Below are 21,265 nucleotides of genomic sequence, written 5' to 3'. Positions count from 1 at the left end.
TCCGAAAGCCAATAAAAGAAATTCAAGTAGCAATAAACAGAGAAAATCAGCAATTGTTTTAACATTTAAGACGCTGAAACCAAGGAATGTTTGATATTGGATACTTTACCAATTTATTTTCGATAATTCGACTGAAAGATTAATCAATTTATATCTTCATCAGTAGTTTATTGGACTGTGTGGAAAGTGTGTCTTGTTTCTCTGCTTAGTTGGTTTCCATCTTCCAGTTTTTATAATATTATCAAGAGATCTGATCAGAGATTAGGCTTTAGAACATTTAACTCTCATGTTCTCAAAAGTTTGTTCCTGAACGGAAATGAACTCTGTCTCCCTGAAAGGAAATCCCCTTGTAAGATAAATAAAAACAAATATGCAACCACAAGAAACAGAAAATAAACTAGAACGAGTGAGAAAACCGTAAGCATTTAGTCACCTGGGACAGGATATGTTTTATAAATGAGAAATAATGTCTTGTCATTTAGTTTTAACAGCTTTAACATCTTGTTTTTGACTTCCTCATTCTTTCAGATGAGGGTTATTGCTAAAGAGTCATGATACATTTCTATATTTTTCTGTCTGGATTAGCAGTAGCTAGCTCTGTTAGAAAAAGAGAAAGAGGGGATGAGGAAGTAGAATGTGAAATGTCAGAGGGCTGTGGGAGGAGGGGAGATTCAGAAGGTTTTGGAGGTAGAGAAGCTCTCTTTGGTTTCTGGAACAAATTGGAGGCGTTTGTTTCATCACAGAAAGCAAGAGTGATTCATAGTGTTTGTGTTACTGTGTGTGGGAAGGTGGAACGCAGATATTGGCTGCTGTTGTTCTGCTGTGGTTTTGTACAGTAATACAGGTATTGTCGCAGGGGGAGGCCAAAGCGTCCGTGTGGTATCTTTGAATAAATCTGTCTGTATGTAGCTTCACGTCTCGGATTTTCGGTTTGTATCTCCATGACCGGGTGACATACGCCTACATCAAAAGGTTTTATATTTCATCTTCTTTCAACAGTTCAAGTATAATAGTCTAGAATGTTCAATTAGTTTTCATTCCATTCATTTCTTTATTTTTGGCAACAATTTAGTTTGTTTGATTTAGTTTTTAGAGATAATTTGCTAGTTTAAGTTAAGTAGATTTTTTTCAAAAAAGTTTTGTATTGTTCTTTTTCAGTATAATGTCTCGTAAGTATGATGCTACAGATTAAAAAATATACTCACATGGTTCGAGAACTGCGTAGAAATGGCCATCAATTTGAGTCTTTTACTACGACTCCAGTTGGTTTCAGATCAAAATCAGATCTATTCTGAATAACTTTGATGAATAGCATTTGATCTACTACGATCATTTAAGACATTATTGTTAATAGGGAATGATTGTAAAGCATAGCGGCAGAGCTCCATCTCCTGGAATGACAGGTCTTTTCACTTTCTGTGTCTCAATGTCACGAGAGTTCATGCTGGTTCCCTTTTTTGCTAGTGATTATCATTTTAGAAAGAAAAAAAATCTTTTTAAAATAATTACGATTTTTCCTTTACTTTACCAATTGTATTTATTATATGGCAATACTTTTCACAGCTTAATCTCATTTTATTTTATGTTGATAAAAAAGACACTCAGGAACATTCGACATGTCTGTATGCTGTAAAGCTAGCTTTCTTTCCTGAAATTGAAATCAAAATAGTTTATTCTCACTGAGAGAATGGATTTTCTCAGAAACTGTCATGACAACTAGCCTTTTTAGATTAAGAAATATATTGGTATATCTTAAATAGTAAGGGTTCATCTTTTGAGAATCATTAAGCGTGACTATGGTAATTTTTACAGCAGAAACAACAAATGAGCTAGTAGAAACTTGAGTTCATAGGATGAATACACATGTTCTCTGGATTCAACACAGGGCCCTGCTACAGCTCACTCAGTGTGGCAAACCAGTAGCATAAAGTTGCTAATGTTAGCATCAAACTTTATTAAATCACATTATTGAGTTAAGTCAATAAATGTATAACTTTTCTACTTGAGTTTAAACAATGTAGCTCTGTCTATCTTTATTTTCATTGTCTGCTGATTTGCTTCTAAAGTTAAATGTGACCTTCACTTTGCCAGACGATGAGGCTTGTGCAGTGTCGTAGAATGCTGTTGCTGGGGTACTGCATTGTTGCTATGAGACAGGAAGTACTTATTTTTGCGGGCTTAGCAATGTATGTGTATGAAACTTGGCACACACGTTAACAATGATGAACCTCGCTGTACCTGACACCTAGATGTTAGATATTAAACAGGCTTGGTGTCACGTACAGCGGGGGGTCTGCTTCATTAAGGTTTTTGGGGGTTCTATAGAACAACCTTGCCACACCAAAACACAACAACCATATCAGTTAACTAAGTTCATCAATGTTAACGTGTGTGCCAAGTTTTGTGTGTGTGTGTGTGTGTGTGTGTGTGTGTGTGTGTGTGTGTGTGTGTGTGTGTGTGTGTGTGTGTGTGTGTGTGTGTGTGTGTGTGTGTGTGTGTGTGTGTGTGTGTGTGTGTGTGTGTGTGTGTGTGTGTGTGTGTGTGTGTGTGTGTGTGTGTGTGTGTGTGTAGCTTTTTTATGCGCACATAATCAGAACACATCAGGTTATTGATACGGATCAGGTCATGATGATGGTGATTCAGTGCTGCGGCCAAGGGGATCCTGGAAACCCCCCAACGTCTGAGGGTGTGCGAAGGCCCGATCATCTCTGCTTGCAGCTCTAATTGAAATATATATATTTTTTAAAGATGTTATTGCAACAGGCCCAAGCTTATGTAGACGGAGATAAGCAATCAGCGCGGAGATGATCATCTGGTTAAAAAAGTGTGTGTTTGCTTCAGCAGTATCATTGTATTAGAGGTTGACTGCTGACCTACATATTTACCGCTACGATGCTCCATCTCACGCCAGCGGTGACTCAACACCTCTTTAAACCAAGTTAAGCAAATCCAGATTATTCACCACAAACAGCCCCAGCTGGAGACAGAGACACAGCTCTGTAAACACACACACTAACACACAAATACACACACAAAAACCCCCACCTGCCAGCTCCAGTTCCAGACTGTCGGTCATTCGAGGTTGCTTTCACAGAAAAAGCGTAATAAGTGTGAATATCGTCAATACAACTGTTAATGTAGTGTTTTAAGCTGAGAATAAGTGTGTGTGTGTGTGGGGGGGGGATGTGTAGGTGTGTTGGCCACCTCTTATGTAAATCTGAGCTGTTTTTTTGTATCTTGTAATAAATACAGTAGAATATTTATAAAAGTGTTTATGACGTTTTATACTTCTCGCAGCTGTTCTGCATATTATGAAATAGTTAAAAAACATTATTAATCTCACCAGTTTGGCTTCTTGACAAGGGAAAAGAAAGTCTAGTAGACATTTCTCAGCAGCTGATAAGTGATTGTTGCTAAAAGAGCTAAAAGCAGAGTGATTATAGTACCATTAGGATTCATGAAACATGACTCTAAATGTATGCTAATATATGTTCATGTCTGCTGGATATGTAAATAAGCCACTGCTGTATATAATAGTATAAGTGATTAATGTTGGGTTGTCAGTTTTTTCTTCTGCAATGAAATCTATGTATGCTTCTTTAACAGTAAGTTCTGGTCAACAAAACATTATAAAATTCGCAAAAAAATACTTAGATACTTCAAATACTTTCTTAAAGCTACTGACTGCTTTTCTTTTCTTCAGACATCAAGAAACATGTCTTAATGATTGTTGAAGCCTAACTTTAAAAGCATGGCTCATTTAGTCAAATCAATCCACATAAAAAGACAACTAGCACAAGATGCTACATCTTTTGCGAAAACAAACACTAAATAAATTCAACCATATTTTATGAAAGCTCAAACTTTTAATTTGCTCTTTTCTAATTGCTAAGTCTACGTTTGACTTGAGTTATTGGCAAAGATATATGTTTATAAATGTTATAAGTTGAGTAAGTGAATATATTGATCAAACACAACACACAAGCAGTTGCTGCACACTGATGAAAAGGTGTATTCTGCTCTACGTGTAGAATCAATCAATACATCCATGCTTTCCCAAAGGTTACATTTTACTCTGAAAATTAGAACATGATTTGTTTTTTTATGATATAGTACATTAACAAAATCGCATTCAATGTGTTGGAGCGCTAGCCAATAGAAGTGCGAGTATTACATAGTGATGTCACTACAGGCAAGAGAAACCCCAAAAAGCACAAAAGGGCCTCCATAAGTAACTGCTTTAAGTGTCATTTTAGTTTGTAAAAAATGTAATAATAAACAATATATATACAGCAAATTGTGAAGGTATTCTTAAGCTGCTGCACTTTCGGAAAAAAAAGTCTTAAAATAGAATGAATCTAAACTGTTTTTTTACCCAAAACATTGGCAATGTTACACAAACGTATCCACTTGACCGTCACAACACCTCCGCCCTGCTCGTTTCATACAGCCAATCAGGTCTCTTCCCGTGACATCGATAACAAAGAGTGCCGTCTCCTCTGGCTGTCAGTTGCTATGGCGACTATCGATGCGGCATAGAGGGAGCGTTGCCAGGGGTAACAGGAGTTGGGGCTTAATTAAACAGATCAATACGTGATCACACTGGACTCTGTGTGCACGTGCATGTCGTCGGACATTTCATGTGTTTTTCATGTTTCTGTGTGAGTCACACTGATGCCCGCTCAGTTCCATACAGCAGACTATTACTGAGCATCTGAATGTGTGTTGTAGCGTTGCGTTTACAAGCTCAGCAGGATTCCCAGGTGGCTCCTGGTGAGGCTGAGCGCTGACAGGAGTGTTTGTGCACGCTTCCTCGGAACACGCAGCATGTCAGCCCTCATAAACCTCCCCGCCTCTTTGCTCTGAATCTGCCTTGTTTTATTCCAAATTAACATCTGGTGATCCAACACGATCCTCTTACACTTTTTTGTTGTCATATATCTCAACACCTCTCCCTTTGTTCCTTTTCCATCCTGGAGATGTCAGCCTGATAAGCTCTCAGCCCAAAATCCACCAATTGTGAAATTGCTGTGAGGTAGAATGCTCTTCTGGGGGAAAGGTGTTGTGGCAACCGCTGCTTTGTACCTCAACAAGTCTTGAGTTATCTAAACGTGGAGCACAGACACGCAGACACCTTTCTCTTTCCTCCAGTTGTTTTTATCCCATGCTAGCGGCATTATGGCTGTGGGGATCTGCGGATCAGTGCACTCTCCCTCTGGAGGGAACTTTGGGATTTTAGCCTTTGCAGACCATTTACATGCATACAATCCTACATAACACACTACAGGAAAGGGAAAACCCAAAAAGCATAATAGGGCTCCTTTAAGGATGTGCTAATTTTACAGCCCTGTTTCCAGCTTTGTGGCAATTAACTTGTCTATCAGAGGCTTTTGAAGAGTTTATTTAGCTTAAGAAGTGGGAGAATGTTCAAAACGTATAAAGAAATAAGTCATCCTTTAGTTTAAAAGATATTTGAAAATCCAAACAACTTGAGTTCATAATTTGTATATACTCAGTACAATATTTTTGTATCTGTACCCATTACTTTTCCTGTGTCACCTCACTGTTTTACATTTTAAAGACAGGCAGTATACATGTTAACAAGTTGGATTTCAGCTGAGGAAAATGGCGTTGTCAAATGGTGGGGAATTTAAAACAAAACAAAATGGTTATGAAATTGTCTTTCTTGTGAAGAGCTTGTTCCAACTGCCAGCTTGAACCACAGCGCTTATGTTGCAGATAAAAAAATGCAAACTTGGCATCTCTGTTTTTGTTTCCCTCTTTTGAATCCAAGCTTTATACAGCTATTTCAGCATTGAGTCAGTTAGGTGAACATTTGACCTTCTGATGCCTGTGTGGCAGAGGTGGGACAAGTACTCAGGTCTTGTACTTAAAGTAGAAGTACAAGAGTGTAGGAATACTCTGTTACAAGTAAAAGTTCTGAATTGCAAATGTTACTGGAGTAAAGGTTTGAAAGTATAAGCATCTAAATATGCTTAAAGTAACAAAATTAAAAGTATTGTTATGCAGATTGGTCCATTTCAGAATAATATATATTGTATATATTAAAATATATAGTGTTGTTATTGATGCATTGAAGTGTTATCAAAGCTGGTAAAGGTGCAGCTAGTTTTAATGTCTTTGTATATTGTGGGTTAGCTTGTGAACTTAATCCACATATAACTAAAGTCTGATTTAAGCAAACATTTGAAATACTCAAATAAAGTACAAGTCCCTCAAAAGTGTTCTTTAGTACAGCACGTGAGTAAATGTACTTAATTACTTTACACCACTGCTGAGTGGACCGTTTATTTCATCAGTATAGAAGCTTCTTATGCAGATTTTTGAGACAGAAATGTCTAGTGTATATCCTCGCCCATTTGTCTCTGCAGGAATGCTAGCTCTTGTCTGGTCTTGTCTCGAGAAGTAAACGCTCGTCTCCTCTGATAATCCATTAATGTATTCTTCCTGGGAACAGGCCTGTCAGTGTTTGAGCAGCTGCTAATGAGCAGCATGTTGGGGCCGGCTTGTTCGAGGCGTACCAAAACCATTATAAGTTTGTCATGTTATCATTTCTTCCACACTCCTCCTCCTTTTTAAAACTATAACTTGAGCACTCGACTAACGTAGTCTTTGTTTGTCCGGGTATACAAAGAGGCAGAAATGTTACATGCTTTGCACAGGGGTGTCAAACTCAATTTCATCCCGGGCCACATCAGCATTATGGTAAATATACATATGTAAATATATAATATATATTAAATAATGTATTATATTACATTGTAGGCCCTGCATTGGATTATTATCAGTTCTGGTAATATCTTCCTAAATAACTACGCCTGAAAGCAGAAGTCTAGGGCAAATAATTGAAAGTAAATATTCAACAATTACACCAATTGTATTGTAATAATATTCTTTGCAAGCTCTTGCGGGCCACATAAAATTAGGTCACGGGCCGGATTTTGCCCCCGGGCCTTGAGTTTGACACCCCTGCTTTACGACATGTTCTCTTCCGTTTAGCTTGGTAACAATATTTGATGACTGTCCTCCTTTGTGATTTCTGCAGTGATTGATAGCTTTTATCTCAGTCTCCCTCACTCTTTGTGATTGCCTTTTTCTCCATACTTTTCTAAAATGCCAACCTTTTTGCTTGGTTACCCCTTTTTGCTTGGTTACGCCTATTTGCCGGCCTAATTTTAGTACAAAATGATGGTTGGTCTGGTATACTTTTAAATGAGAACATGTATTCCCAGGGGCGGTTCTAGAAGGGGCCAAGAGGGGCCAGTGCCCATGTAACTTTGAACTTTGACCCCCCCTGTGGGCGAATTCTCCTTTTGGAGGGGGGCCCCCTTTTGGAGGAGAATTTATTATGATAGAATTTGTGATTTTTTTTCGAATTCAAGAAGAATACGTTTTGTTTTGAAAAATGTAGTTTTAAAAGAATTGTAACTAGGTCATTGACACAGATCATGTTACTAAAACAAACACCCATCCTGGTATTTAATGTTTTTTTGTGCTTTATGACATTTTGAAAACTGTCTCTTTTGTCCCCCTTTAAATGTGGCCCTCTCATAAAATAATTGGTTCCAGCATGCCCCCCCCCCCCCCCAATTGGTCTAAAACCGCCACTTATGTATTTTCAAGGAAGTTTTTACCTCCACAGAGAAAGCTAGATTAGTCTTCCACTTTTTTATTGGCAAATTGTTGGCAGGATATTTCACTTAAAAACTAGGATTGTCTTTTTCCCATATTCTGTAACATATTACAAACAGTGAATTCTTAAATCCAGAAGACAACCAACAAATGAATCCAGAACAGACATATTTGTTGGTTTCAGCCCTAATGTTTGTGGAACGGTTGACCACAGGCCGAGGAACAAGTGGTTAGTTTAGGGGATTTCTTAATTTTGAGACATTTCTAAACATTTCCGCTATTGTCTCATGACTCATAGCAGAATTTCTCTCATTTCTAGAATAAATACTACATCTGTAACAGATTTCTCTTGATTTAATTTAAAATTGAACAAAAATGACCTGCTGGTTGCAGCTTTTTAATGTCTTGTCTCATAACCTAACCTTCGTCTGGGCTCTTACAATAGCTTCATCACTGCTGTATTTACCCTTCTCTGTCTCCTTTCTCAGTATTGAACCGTGTGAAATCCATTGGCTGAGCTCATCCCATCTCTTTCTCCTCCTCTCAATGTTGTTACCAAGTGATTACTCCATTGATCAAATCTTGTCTGTTCTCTCAGCCTGTGGAGAGCTTTCAGGTCTTACTGGATAGAGTGATGTTCTTTATCCTTGTTTTTGTTTGTTTGCTGCATTTCTAAAGTTACATCTCTGTTATGTAATGTATGGCCAAACACAGTGGCTTAAGTTGGAATATTTTACTCTCATTGTCAGCATCATATGGTCCCAAAAAGTATACGTACAAAAGGGATAAGGTTTGGAAAATGTTTCAAACTTAATATGAGTTTGGAGGTTGATTGGGGACAGAAACAAAACATAATAAATAATATCATCTTACTTTGTTCTAATGGCTAATGTGACAGCACCATGACGTTTGCTAAAGTTATTAATGAAACCCAGAAAATTATTCTTACAGAGTTTTACTCTTTTGTCGACATTTGTGTTTTTTAAGTGTCTCGACAGTCCTTTAATGTATTGCCATGAATTTGGTACAGACATTGTCTATTAGCACGTTGACCCCTTTCTCATAAGTGACTACAACCCATGCTGCATCTGTTTTATGGAGTCTTTTATTCTCTGGCAGAGAAAAGTCATATCAATTATCTTAATCCATTCTGAGTCTCAAGGTCTCCACTCCCTCTGGCCGGTTTGCATTAGTCAATTTTGCAAATGTGTATGTCAAGGTTCACAGGACAATAGATCGTCTACTGACACTAAAATAATAATTCAGTCTGAAATGTTGCCGTTATAAATGCAATTGTTATCTTGGATTTATACCTTGAAACAACATTGTTAACAGTTTGTTGATTTTATGTCAATTAGGGCTGCAAGTAACTATTATTTTCCTCATAGACAAATCGGCGGACTCTTTTCTAGATTAATAAATTAATGTTTATAAAACTTCAAAAGTTTCCACATAATTAAGCACCCCTCTCTTGGCCGCTCTCTCTCAGGTTTGCAATCATCGCCTCAGGCTGTGCCAGCTGTCCCCGGCTGGTGTGTCGCAGAGAGGGATGCGGAGCCGAGTTCTGCTACCACTGCAAGCAGGCCTGGCACCCCAACCAGACCTGCGACTCTGCCCGCCAGCAGAGGGCGCAGTCCCTGCACACACACAGCAACCACTCGCCCAGCTACACACAGGAGCAGGGCCCCGGTAAGCACCTGAAAAACACACATTCACACCAATCAGGGACAAAGTAACCACACTCTCTCATTGTGCAGATTGTGTGTGGATGTGTCAGATAAACTCTTCTCCCCCAGCATATCCGTCCTGAAGATATTTTTCACACCTCTGAGAGCACTCTGCCTCTCTGTCTGTCAGTGTTTATCACATGTCAGTCTGTCAGAGAGCTGAGTCAAACTTGTCTGGCTCTGTTGTACCAACTCCCTGCTATTTATATCAAGCACTGTGTATTGGCAAGATTCCGAAGAAACTAAATATAATAAAACATTGGTTAAAATAGATGAATCAATTTATAGATGATTCTACCCAGCAGTATAAATAATAGCTGAACTCACATTTACCAGTTGTGTGAAGTGATAAACAAATCGATGCTTCAATAATTATAAGACAATACAATTATATATTCTGAAATTGACCATTCTGCATTATGAGTTTTTATAACTTATGATATTTTGATGCCAATACTTTTGTACTTCTACTCAAGTACATTTAATGAATTTTAGGTACTTAAATGTAAGTAAAATTGTGCTTCTTTCACCATGGTAAACTACAGCCGATGGCTAGTTTAGCTTAGATTAGCAATGACTCAAACCAGAGGGAGAAAGCTAGTCTGGTTCTGTTTAAGAATATTGTCCTGTTTATATTAATTAAACAAATATGTTGATAAGTGAGCCATAGACAGATTTTGTTCAATTTGGACAGACCCGGTCTAGCTGTTCCCATCTTTTACCAGTCTTTATGCTAAGCTAAGCTAACTGTCTCCTGGCTCTAGCTTCATGTTTACAGTGCGGACATGAAGGTGCTATCAATGTTTTCATCTTACTCGTAGCTAGAGAGTACAAACATCACACCACACACACAAGATGTGTGTGTGTGTGTGTGTGTGTGTGTTTGTGTGTGTGTGTGTGTGTGTGTGTGTGTGTGTGTGTGTGTGTGTGTGTGTGTGTGTGTGTGTGTGTGTGTGTGTGTGGGTGTGGGTGTGGGTGTGGGTGTGGGTGGGTGTGGGTGTGGGTGTGTGTGTGTCTTTAATTCCGCTTTGATTAAAATCCATTAACTAAATCCCTCCAGTTGTCCTCAGTCAATCTTCTCTCCCTGTTTCCTCTTAATTCACCACTTCCAGTCTGGCTCTCTGTGCCAATAATCAGAAGAACTGACGAAAATTCAGAAACCAAAACTGACTCACAAAACAATTCAGGCCGCTCCCTGTCTCCCTGTCTTCCTGTCTATCTGTCTGTCAGTCTTTCAGTCTTTTCATACTGGCTGATTTGCTGCTATAAGATGGATAAAGACAGATGTGAGGAGACAGAAAGAAAGAAGAAAAAAGTGAGGACAAGAGAATGTGTCAGCAGAATATTAAACAATAACAACTATCTCTCTCTCTCTCTCTCTCTCTCTCTCCCTCTCTCACACTCACACTCACATCAAACCGGAATTAAAGACACAAACTCACTCACTCACTCACTCACTCACTCACTTATTGTTTAGCTTTTAGTCTTTCCTTTAAAATGCATTAGAGGACACACCACTGTAATTGTCTGATCCATTTCTCTAATGAGGTTTGGTGTCGTTGCCAAAACAGTTGGAGAAAATACTAATTAGATGGGACCATTATAGAGAATTAACTTTTCTTACATTTAAAATGTGACTCTTCTGCATTCAAGGACAGTTTTTGGGAGTTTTAAATCTTATGACCCAAAAAGCAGAAATGTGTGTTCCTCCAAAAAAAAAAGTGTGGTTACCTGAGGGATTTAATGATATACTTTCTAATTTTGTTGAAGTGATTGAAAACCAAAATGTCTCTAAGAGTCATTATTGATCACTCAAAATGTCATAAAACGCAGAAATATTTAAAATCAGGAGTGAGTAGGGGAGGGGTCCTTAACTAGGTCAAGAACTGCAATGGTAATACATTTATTCACTTTTCTGCTATAAGTTAGATGAATTACAACGCTCTCATCTCTCCCCAAAATATATGAAGCTTCAGTTAGCTTAGCTTAGCATAGCAGACTGGAACCGGGGAAACAGCTAGCCTTACTAAGAAGAACTAATATATATTAGGTTTTATTAGTTTTTTCATCTGCAGGACTAAGGAAATACTGCTTACCCGATTTTCAAGACATTTGATGGATGAGTGGAGCATGGGCCTCAGAAAAACCTTTAACATTTTGGAAGAGATCTAAATCACGGATAGAATTGGCCAAGGGCTGCTAAATACCCTCGTAGTTATCTTGTTGTGTCTTGTTTTTTAGTATAAAAAAAAGGTATGCATATCATTCCATCATATATTATATTTGATTGTTATTTCTATCTTCTTTTACAATATAGCGCTGTTATTGTGACTAGCCTGTTTTATTGCTGAATTGACCTGTACTCTTGTCCTTTATATTTTATCGAATAGTTGACCCTGTGTTAACCTACATATGACTAATAAAGAAACACGTCTTGTGTCCCCAGCTGATGACATCAAGCCGTGCCCTCGCTGCGGCGCCTACATCATCAAGATGAACGACGGCAGCTGCAACCACATGACCTGCGCCGTCTGCGGCTGTGAGTTTTGCTGGCTCTGCATGAAGGAGATCTCCGACCTGCACTACCTCAGGTACCAAGCTCTCTCAGTGCACTTTTTATTTCAGCTTTTGGTTAGATTTCTTAAGATCTTATATAAATAAAACCTTAACCGCTTCATTTTTCCATTTCAATCAGGAGAGACATGTGTTAATCTAAGAATTTATATTTATCGCCGAGAATACACATATGAATGTAATGTTTGGCGATTATGTTTATGTTTATTTAGGATCCCCATTAGCTTTTGGGTAAGCAGAGATTTCTCAACCGGAAGCCATGATAGATTTCTTTGCATAACTCCAATATGAGTGCGCTTCGAAAAGTGGAGAGCTACTCTGGCAGCCTATTTGTAATTTCTGTATATGTGTTTTTGCTGCGGATGACCATATGACCGGACAGTACTCAATATGTGACAAAACCAGAGACTGGATGACTTGTTTCAAAGTGGTTAGTGTTACATACTTTGTACATGTTCTCGTCACAGCTATGCTCCTTCCCATTTTAGTTACGATACTGTCAATTTGCTTTGTCCACTTTAAACCAGAATCAAGAACAATGCCAAGCAACTTATTCTCGTTTGCCTGTTCCATTGGCTGAACAGCCAGTGTCAGGCTTAATTGAGGATTGCTGCTTAACATTTGCCTGGATCCGAACACCATTGCTTTTGTTTTTGCAATGTTGAATACCAGTTTGTTATTGTTGACCCAGTCTGCTATGGCTTTAATCTCTAAGTAGATTGTTTAACTCACTGCATGTTGATGCTGTACTGTACATTGTAGAATCATCAGCATACATTATTATACTGGACTTATTTAATACGTAAGGAAGGTCATTTGTGAATATTGAATATAGCAAAGGCCCAAGTGAACTTCCCTCTGGGGTCCCACACTGCAACACCTTACTTTCAGAAAAGCTCCCATTGAAAAATTAGATTAGATCAGACCCCGTTGTGCGGGAGTATCATCCGGGAGGGGAATACCGAGCCAATAAACCCCCCCCTGGGGTCTAGACTCTGGTGCTGGTGAAGGCATGAAGGGATTGATGAAGGTGAACCCTGGTTTCGGAGAAATTGGAGGTGAAGGGGTGGAGGAGGGCTGCGTTGAGTCACCTTCAATGACAGCTGTCAGCAGGGGATAGAGCAGATTTGAGATGTTTGACAATGTTCTAGGATCGGCTTGTGGGAATAGAGACAAAAGTGATTTAAAAGTGGTTTAGCTGGGGAGTGAAAGCCCCCTATCGCTGATTAGAGGGATGAGCGTAGTAAGAGGGAAATATGTGAATGACAGATATAAAGACGGTCTTCCTGGTTAAACTTGCTCCATCAGTCCATCTGGCTGCACGTTCTGGGGGAAGAAGCCTTGGAGCAGGAAGAAGAAGATCCTGTGGCAGCTGGGGACCCTGATCGGAGCTCCGGTGGGCATCACGCTCATCGCAGGCATCGCTGTCCCCGCCATGGTCATCGGCATTCCTGTGTACGTCGGCCGCAAGGTGAGAAGCCCTCAGAGAGCAGGCAACAGCTACTGGAGGAGGGTAATACACTTGAAGTCAAGAGCACAGGGTTTTCACCTTTGAATGGTAGTGTCTAGGATTATAAGTTATTAAGTTTGTTATTTAGATTCAAGAGAGGAGGAAAAATAAAATGTTAAAAGGCTAAAGTACCTATGTATTTTCAGAGAAACCAGTTATTTCACTAAGAAGACCTCTTGCTGTTTCTTGGTTTTTCTCCGTTTGTTCTTGTGTTTTTTTAAACATCTTTACTGTTGATTATTTCCCTTTTCCTATGGTGTTTGGTATTTTCTGATGAATTCAAATGAATGCAGATCATATCGAACTTGTTTAAAGTAGCCCGAAAGACAGGTTTTACACATAGCTAACTTTATTGATTTTAAGTTTTCATGCCTTTATTTTTGTAGGATATTCTGCATTATTTCATTTTTATAAGTGTTGTTTTGACAACAGAATTTTGCATTTCAAGACTCCCTTCCAAAAAAATCCAAAATAGAAATTGAAAAGGAAATAGAAATGGGAGACGATGAGGGGACACAGGATCTAATTATGAAGCGAAAATATAATGATATGCTCATAGTGTAAGTCTTGCACTTTGGCTATAACAAGCGTTTTCTCTATTTGCAGCTAACTAAGACGTCTTTCACAATAAGCAACACTCTTTAATTTTGATGGTCTGTTCACTTATCATTTATCTTCATCTACAGAAACCAGAAGAGGAAACCGCAGTGTGGTGAAACACACAAATAGTTTCTGTACAATGTTGGAAGGAAATGAGTCATTGGCTGCACATCAAGCCCTGTAGCGCCCTCTAGTGGAGAACATTGAAACTGCACATCTCTCTTTAAGCCTTTCGAAGTATCTGGCACCTCATTCACACCAACGGTGTTTCAGGGCCGGTTCGGAGCTGGAGCTTGAAAAGCACCAGGTTTTCCTGTTCACACCGCAGCGGAGCAGCCTCTTAGCTCCGGAATCCGGTTCGTTTCAAGCACCAAAAAATTGTCCGGCCAGAGCAAAAGCACTGCATACGTCACGCTTATGTCGAGGCGAGGGCAGGGGCGGGATCAACTCCCGCGTTTGATCCAGTTTGTACACAACGATGGAGAAACTTAACAAGAGTTTCAGAGTTTCAGCCATAGACTGTATATATAACCTCTCATTATAACTCATTATAAATCTATAAAACTATAAATATTAAACTTTACTTCATGTGTTCATTTGAGAACAGCTGTTACATACCTGAGTGAAGGTTACAGTTCATTTAAATGAAAGATACAACGTCACTCCACACTCATGGTTCAGTCCACCTTAAGAAATAAGACCCACCTCGGAAGCAGTTGTGTTTTAAAAAAACTTTTATTGACACGAGTACACTTTTTTATAAAAATATAGTCTAAACCACAGAAATGACTCCGGAAAAGCTGCAGATAGAGCCATAAGAAATTAATGCAACTGATTTCATCCGCGCGGTTGTGCTTTATGAAGCAGGCACGCAAACGGTTACGTCATGACGCAAACGATGACGCAATGACGCATTACCAGTCGGACTCTGGGCGGTGTGAAAAGAGCCAGAGCTAAACCAAAGAACCGGTTCTGAACCTGAAAAGCTCTAGCACGGAGCTTGCACCGGAATTGCGTTGGTGTGAATGAATATCGAGAGTGACGAGTTGGAAGTGGTTAGCTCATTCAAATACCTGGAGCCTCAGACCGCAGCTCCACACTAACTGTGTTTACTACATGTTGAAACCTGCGAGGAGTGAGCTGTGGTCGTCTCAGTCAGAGAATTACTGACTGAACATGACTAGAAGCTTTGAAAAGGTAGTCAAATACAGATGAAAGAGGATTTATAATCTATCCCTCCTGGAAAAGCTTTCTATATATTTTTTTGTTATCTTATTTCTTACACCAAAACAATGCCCACCTTTAACCTCCTCCCCACCCGTGTTGAGCTTGTGATGTGACCTCTTTGCAGTGTGTGACACGTGTGTGTTAACCTCAGTGTCTGTCCCTCTCCTCTGCTGCAGATCCACGCCCACTATGAGCTGAAGAAGACATCCCGCCACAGGAGGAACCTGGCCATCACCGGGGGGGTGGCCCTGTCCATCATCACCGCCCCTGTCATCGCAGCTGTCAGCGTCGGTAAGACACTCCACGAGAACACCGTCAGTTAGTATGCATCGGGCTGATGGCCTAAACAAACCAAGCACATCTGTGACCAGAAACACAAAGGGAAAGAACTCCAAAATACAGTCAATTAGAATTTATGCTATTATACAATAAATGGCTCCATCCAGATCAAATAAGATACAAGGATGCAGGCTTGACTTGCGTAATATCTTTCTGTAACAAGAAATAATGCAGAGATTTTGGTCTTGGACTTTGGAATTTTGCATCACTCTGGTTCCCTCAAAAGATAGATAAGGGGAATTTTTTTTTTGGAATGATTGTCGTAAATAATCTCTGCGGTGAACAAACGTTTATAATACTTACGAGATATTCTTCACAAAAAAAAAAACGTCTTTGATTGTTAAAGCCTAAATGCAATCACCAGAAGATAAAAATCTAACATTATCCATCAGTTGATGAAAAGGAGGAATGATGCTGATTAGGTTCAATGTTGAAGTTAAGTTTGTGAAGTTAATAAAATACTGAAGGAATCATGCAGGTACACCATCTCAGACAAGTTCTAAATCCTTGTGAAACTCCCTCCTCAGGTATTGGTGTTCCCATCATGCTGGCCTACGTGTACGGCGTGGTGCCCATATCTCTGTGCAGAGGAGGGGGCTGCGGGGTCAGCAGGGGGAAGGGGCGAGGAGTACGCATTGACTTTGATGATGACGATGGTCCAATCACAGGTGAGGATACCCAACATTTCCCGCACATTAAATGAGCAGGTTCTTTTTCACATGATCTTTCATTATAAAGAGTATTTTCTGCATGGTTCTGCAGTGGCGGATGCGTGGCGAGCCCTGAAGTCCCCGAGCTTCGGTGACAGCAGTCTGGACGGGGCGCTCAGCGTTATGAGCACCACCTCCCCCAGTGAGGGGCTCTCCGTGGCCCCCGGGAGTCTGGGGGACACACCACACTTCTACCCCCTGGCAGGCGGCACCCTGGGAACCCGCAGCGGAAAGTACAGCAGGTGAGGAACAGAGGGGGGTCATGCCTGGTTTAGGTTTAGTCAAAACAGGGAACATTTAAACCAACATGAAGTCAGACACGGGAATAACACATACATGCACAAAACTGACATTAATTAAATAATTTTAAAAACATAGTTATTACAATAAAACATTTATAATAATAATATTAAATAATATAATATGTAAATACAATATAAGATGTACATATATATATATATTTTTTTTCTTGTATTACTTCAAATACAAAACGTTTCGCCTGTATGTAAGAAAATACATTTGAGATATATATTTTAATACAGCAGAAAATCTTTCATATAAAAATGTATTATTATTAGCTAAGATATGTTAAAACATTTTCATTTTGCCTGCTATTTCACACACTATTCCATTACATTTAAATAAATCAACAGAGATTACATTACACAACTATACATATAATCGTAGCCTACACAATGCCTTAAAACAACAATATTCCACACTTAAAAGAAACAAACTCCCAAATATGTCAGCCATCCACTATTTCTCACTTCTGTGTGCAGTGCAAATATCAGATAATAGTTGAATAGATTGAGTATTAATTACAATAACAGTGTGACTGACTGTGTGTCGTGCTGCAGGCTAGAGGGGCAGGCGGGGGACTCGGCCCAGAGGGAGACGGGAAGCCTGGGGGCGGGGAGCGACTGCGCCAGCACCCGAGGGATGGCCGGCTCCATCATCTCCTCCTACACCCTGCCTGACAGGTGACCCTGCTGTCTCCTCAGCAACCATATAGGATGCCATATTGTTGTACAAGTAGCTGCCAATAAAATACATATTAATTCCTCCTCTTGTCGATAAAACAGTTTTTTGAATTGTAGACAATTTCAAAGTATTTCAAATGGTGATTCAAGGCTGTCAAGCTGGAGAAAAGGCCATCAAAGTTAAAATATGTCACAGCTCCTTTTCAGTAGACCATGTTTTTAAAAAAAAATTCACACATCTATATACTAAAATAAAAAAGATGTACAAAATAAACAGCTACAGTGATGCATATGTCCAGAGATAATGACAATGGCTGTAGGTCTGCACATGGTATACAATATTCTCATTTCCATCTTTCAATATTCATGGATACTTCTTTTCAAGGTCAAACTACGGTTGACTAGCATTATTCATCCTTTACATACATTCCCAAAAGAATGCATTGGATTAAAATGGCTTCCAGTTGACTTGCTCACCTTTACGTCCATAGATGTCTCTGTTTGCACTCTGGGGCTGACTTTAAACCCCTCTCTCTGCAGGGAGTGCACCAACCTGGAGATCCAGGTGGACATCGAGACCAAACCCAGCCATCTCTGCCTGACCAGTGAGGAGGACCTGACCCAGCCCCCGGGCTCTGCTGCCATGGCGACCGCCTCCAGCGTGGAGGAGCCTCAGGACTGTAGCTCCAGGAGGGGCGGGGCTTTGTCTGGCTCCGTGCTGGGCCTGTCCGAGAGGGAGGGGCTGAGAGACGTGACGCTGGCCCAGCCCGAGAGCATCCGCAGCGACCTGGAGATGTCGGACACTCAGTCAGACGACATTGCAGAGCTGACGTCGGACGACTGTGACTCCCCCCACCCTAAAAGCTGTCACCTGGCGGCCGGTCAGCAGCCGCCTTCCTGCAGGGCGCTGACCCCCCCCGAAGGCCTTCACTGTCCTGCGGACAGCACCGTCATCCTCTACGTCTGAGAGGACAGCTCCCGAGATTGTAGAAAAGAAAAAGGAACCAATCTCTTCTCCACTTTCCTTCAAGACTTTTTCTTTCTTTTGCATTGAAGAAACTGAAACGTTGACTTTATTTAAATGTATATGTCAACAGATTTCACATAACTGTATTAGGTTAGTTGAAAGCAATAATGAAGTTGAACCTAATATTTTATTTGAACTTAATATTATTATTTTCAACTAACCTAATACAGTTATGTGAAACCTGTTGACGTAATACATTGAATTAAAGTCGACCTTTCCATTTCTCCAGTGTGTCATTTCTGTTTTTATTTCTGCGCCTCACAGACGACGTCTTAAACGCAGACAGGGTTTGTTTACTGTTGTCTGTCTTATCTATCTACCTGTCAATTGTCAGGGTTCTACCTCTGAGATTTATACGATGATTTATGTTTACTCCTGAGTGCAAAATGCCTTGGCTACTTAAGCAAAAGAAAAAAGAATAATAAGGTACACATTTCCAGAAATATCGCAAATTATACAATTATAAAAAGGTGAAGTGTCACCGAGCACAGCAGAGGGAAACAGATGTTTAATGAGGATGAAGAGGGTGTTTCTCACAGTGCGTGAATTCATGTGGACTTTGTACTTTTGTGGCTTTCTTTTCTTCTTTTCTTTCTCTATTTATATTCAGATGACGTTGAAATTGTATCATTTGCTGCGTGCATGAGTCTGCATGAGCCGAGCCTTGTGTGACAGGTTTGAAAGGGCGGTGAGTTTCTGTTACACTGGTGAAAGTTAAGAGTTTACTTCAGAGGATTAAGCTGCACTAGAATCTCACTTTGCCTGCACAGAGGAAGAGGAATATGAGTTTGAATGACAGAAATAAATGACTGAGTTCTGACAATAATGAGGCGAGGCAGTGAAGCCATTTGATCTTTTCAAATCTATTAAAGTGTTGGACCTTTCTGAGCTCTAAACATTTTTGAACAGTTGAGGACAGACCACTACATTCAATGGGACTGTTCTTCTGTTTTATACTGAAATGTATACCAAACAGAAATGTATAATTGCATAAACATCCCTCTGAAGACCAACTATATATAATCTTAATTTAAAAAAAGCTAAATCCAACGTGTTTTCTACGATTCTTTGCTAAATACATAACTGCTTTTGGCTAAATGTTCTTGATGAAAACTTGATGAAAAAAAGGGATAGATTATCCTTATCCAAGTTTTTTTATCAAAACACCAATACATTATTAGAGTCAGATTTTATTTTCGGATTTAATAAAATACACATTTTTTAGATGTCTATGAGATGTTAGCCGTTACAACTCATTTTGGCCCAAAAAGATTGCAAAAGGCCAATATTCGTCTAAGAATCACCCGCTGTCAGCCGATTAAATGGCCATACTTAACTTTCCTGATAAGATGAGATACACCTTAATTGATTACCAAATAGTTTTTTTTAAATCACAGTTTAATACCGTATTTAAATGTTTCACATTGTGCGGGTCGTTGCAAATATTAACAAATACCTATTATCATTTTCCAGAGCTATTCAAATTGTTAAAATTCTTTGACCAACAGTCCAAAATCCCACAAATAATGGGATGGGTTTAATTTGATATTAGATGAAGAAAAACAGCAAATCCTCACATTATAGAAGCTCGAAACAGAACAGAGATATCGAAACGGCCAATTGATTATTGAAAATAAATGTTGATTACTTTTTGTGACTCATCATTTCCCTGTAGTTTGTGATCATTATTCAATTCTCTTAATAGACTTTTGAATGTATGAATTTAGTCTGGCAGCCTATCCGGCTTACATAACAGCGGGTCATTGTCAGAACTCTGTGTGTGTGTGTGTGTGCGTGCGTGCGTGCGTGCGTGCGTGCGTGCGTGTGTGTGTGTGTGTGTGTGTGTGTGTGTGTGTGTGTGTGGTTTTTGAATGAGCACTTGTGCACTTTATCTGAATTCATCGTATTTATCGTCTTTATTTGCATCACATTTGACTACGAGTCAGTTGCACACAAGAGTCTGTGGTACAACCAAAATAAACCAATCACCTACCAGAAGGCCTTTTATGTTGGATGTAACTAAAGAAGAGTTTGGCTCCAAAACATCAAATAACCACACACATAAATCATTTCTCGAGTTTATCTTTCAGTATATTAGAAACATGTTTTTTCTATCAGTGATCACAGGACTATAACTATCCTATTTTTATATTTTTCATCTTTTAAAGTGTTATTGTTGGAGCTAAACACTTCTAATATGGATCATACTCACTAGCTTGAATAGTTTGTAGCTTTGTAATGCCTCTGTGCTTCAGTTTTTAAAAGGTTTTCTGAGGTTTCTTGAATCTGCAAAGGATCTTGGGAAAGCTTTCTCATGTCAGAGTAGCTTTATGGATTTAGCTGCTTATGTAACTCGGCAGTGCTTTGTTTGGTCTGCACTTCTCACTTGTTACTTCCCGCCTGTGAGAAAAACACACCAATGTACCACAGAAGGAAACCCGGACTTCCTGAAAGAGTTTGAATGAGCGTTAATGGAAGTATGTCCCACTAGGACTACTTGTTCTTACTTTAAAAAAAGGTTTTAGAGTATATACACTGAACAAAAATATAAATGCAACACTTTTGTTTTTGCTCCCATTTTTCATGAGATGAACTCAAAGATCTAAAACATTTTCTACATACACAAAATAACCATTTCTCTCAAATATTGTTCACAAATCTGAAAAAATCTGTGATAGTGAGCACTTCTCCTTTGCTGAGATAATCCATCCCACCTCACAGGTGTGGCATATCAAGATGCTGATTAGACAGCATGATTATTGCAGAGGTGTGCCTTAGGCTGGCCACAATAAAAGGCCACTCTGAAACGTGCAGTTTTGCTTTATTGGGGGGGTCTGGGGGGGTCCGAAAACCCTAGGGTTAAACCCTAACCCTAACATGTCACCCATTAAGCATGTTTGGGATGCTCTGGATCG

General features: G+C 39.5%; 1 protein-coding gene across 1 annotated transcript in view; it reads left to right on the top strand.

Annotated features, from left to right (window-relative positions):
• The window catches only part of rnf19b (ring finger protein 19B), a 53,204-nt gene extending 33,190 nt beyond the window's left edge, over positions 1–20,014 (top strand). Inside the window, exons 3-10 of the mRNA XM_079655339.1 lie at positions 9,143–9,342; positions 11,827–11,971; positions 13,263–13,425; positions 15,468–15,582; positions 16,158–16,298; positions 16,393–16,582; positions 17,201–17,323; positions 17,864–20,014. Of these exons, the coding sequence (XP_079511465.1) occupies positions 9,143–9,342; positions 11,827–11,971; positions 13,263–13,425; positions 15,468–15,582; positions 16,158–16,298; positions 16,393–16,582; positions 17,201–17,323; positions 17,864–18,290 (1,504 nt within the window). The 3' untranslated portion in view covers positions 18,291–20,014. The remainder of the gene's footprint in view (positions 1–9,142; positions 9,343–11,826; positions 11,972–13,262; positions 13,426–15,467; positions 15,583–16,157; positions 16,299–16,392; positions 16,583–17,200; positions 17,324–17,863) is intronic.
• The last annotated feature ends 1,251 nt before the right edge of the window (positions 20,015–21,265 follow it).

The sequence above is a fragment of the Notothenia rossii genome, assembly GCF_949606895.1.
Source record: "Notothenia rossii genome assembly, chromosome: 10".
Lineage (NCBI taxonomy): Eukaryota > Metazoa > Chordata > Actinopteri > Perciformes > Nototheniidae > Notothenia > Notothenia rossii.
Note: the sequence above shows the minus strand (reverse complement) of the source record. Positions and strands in the feature narration are given on the sequence as shown.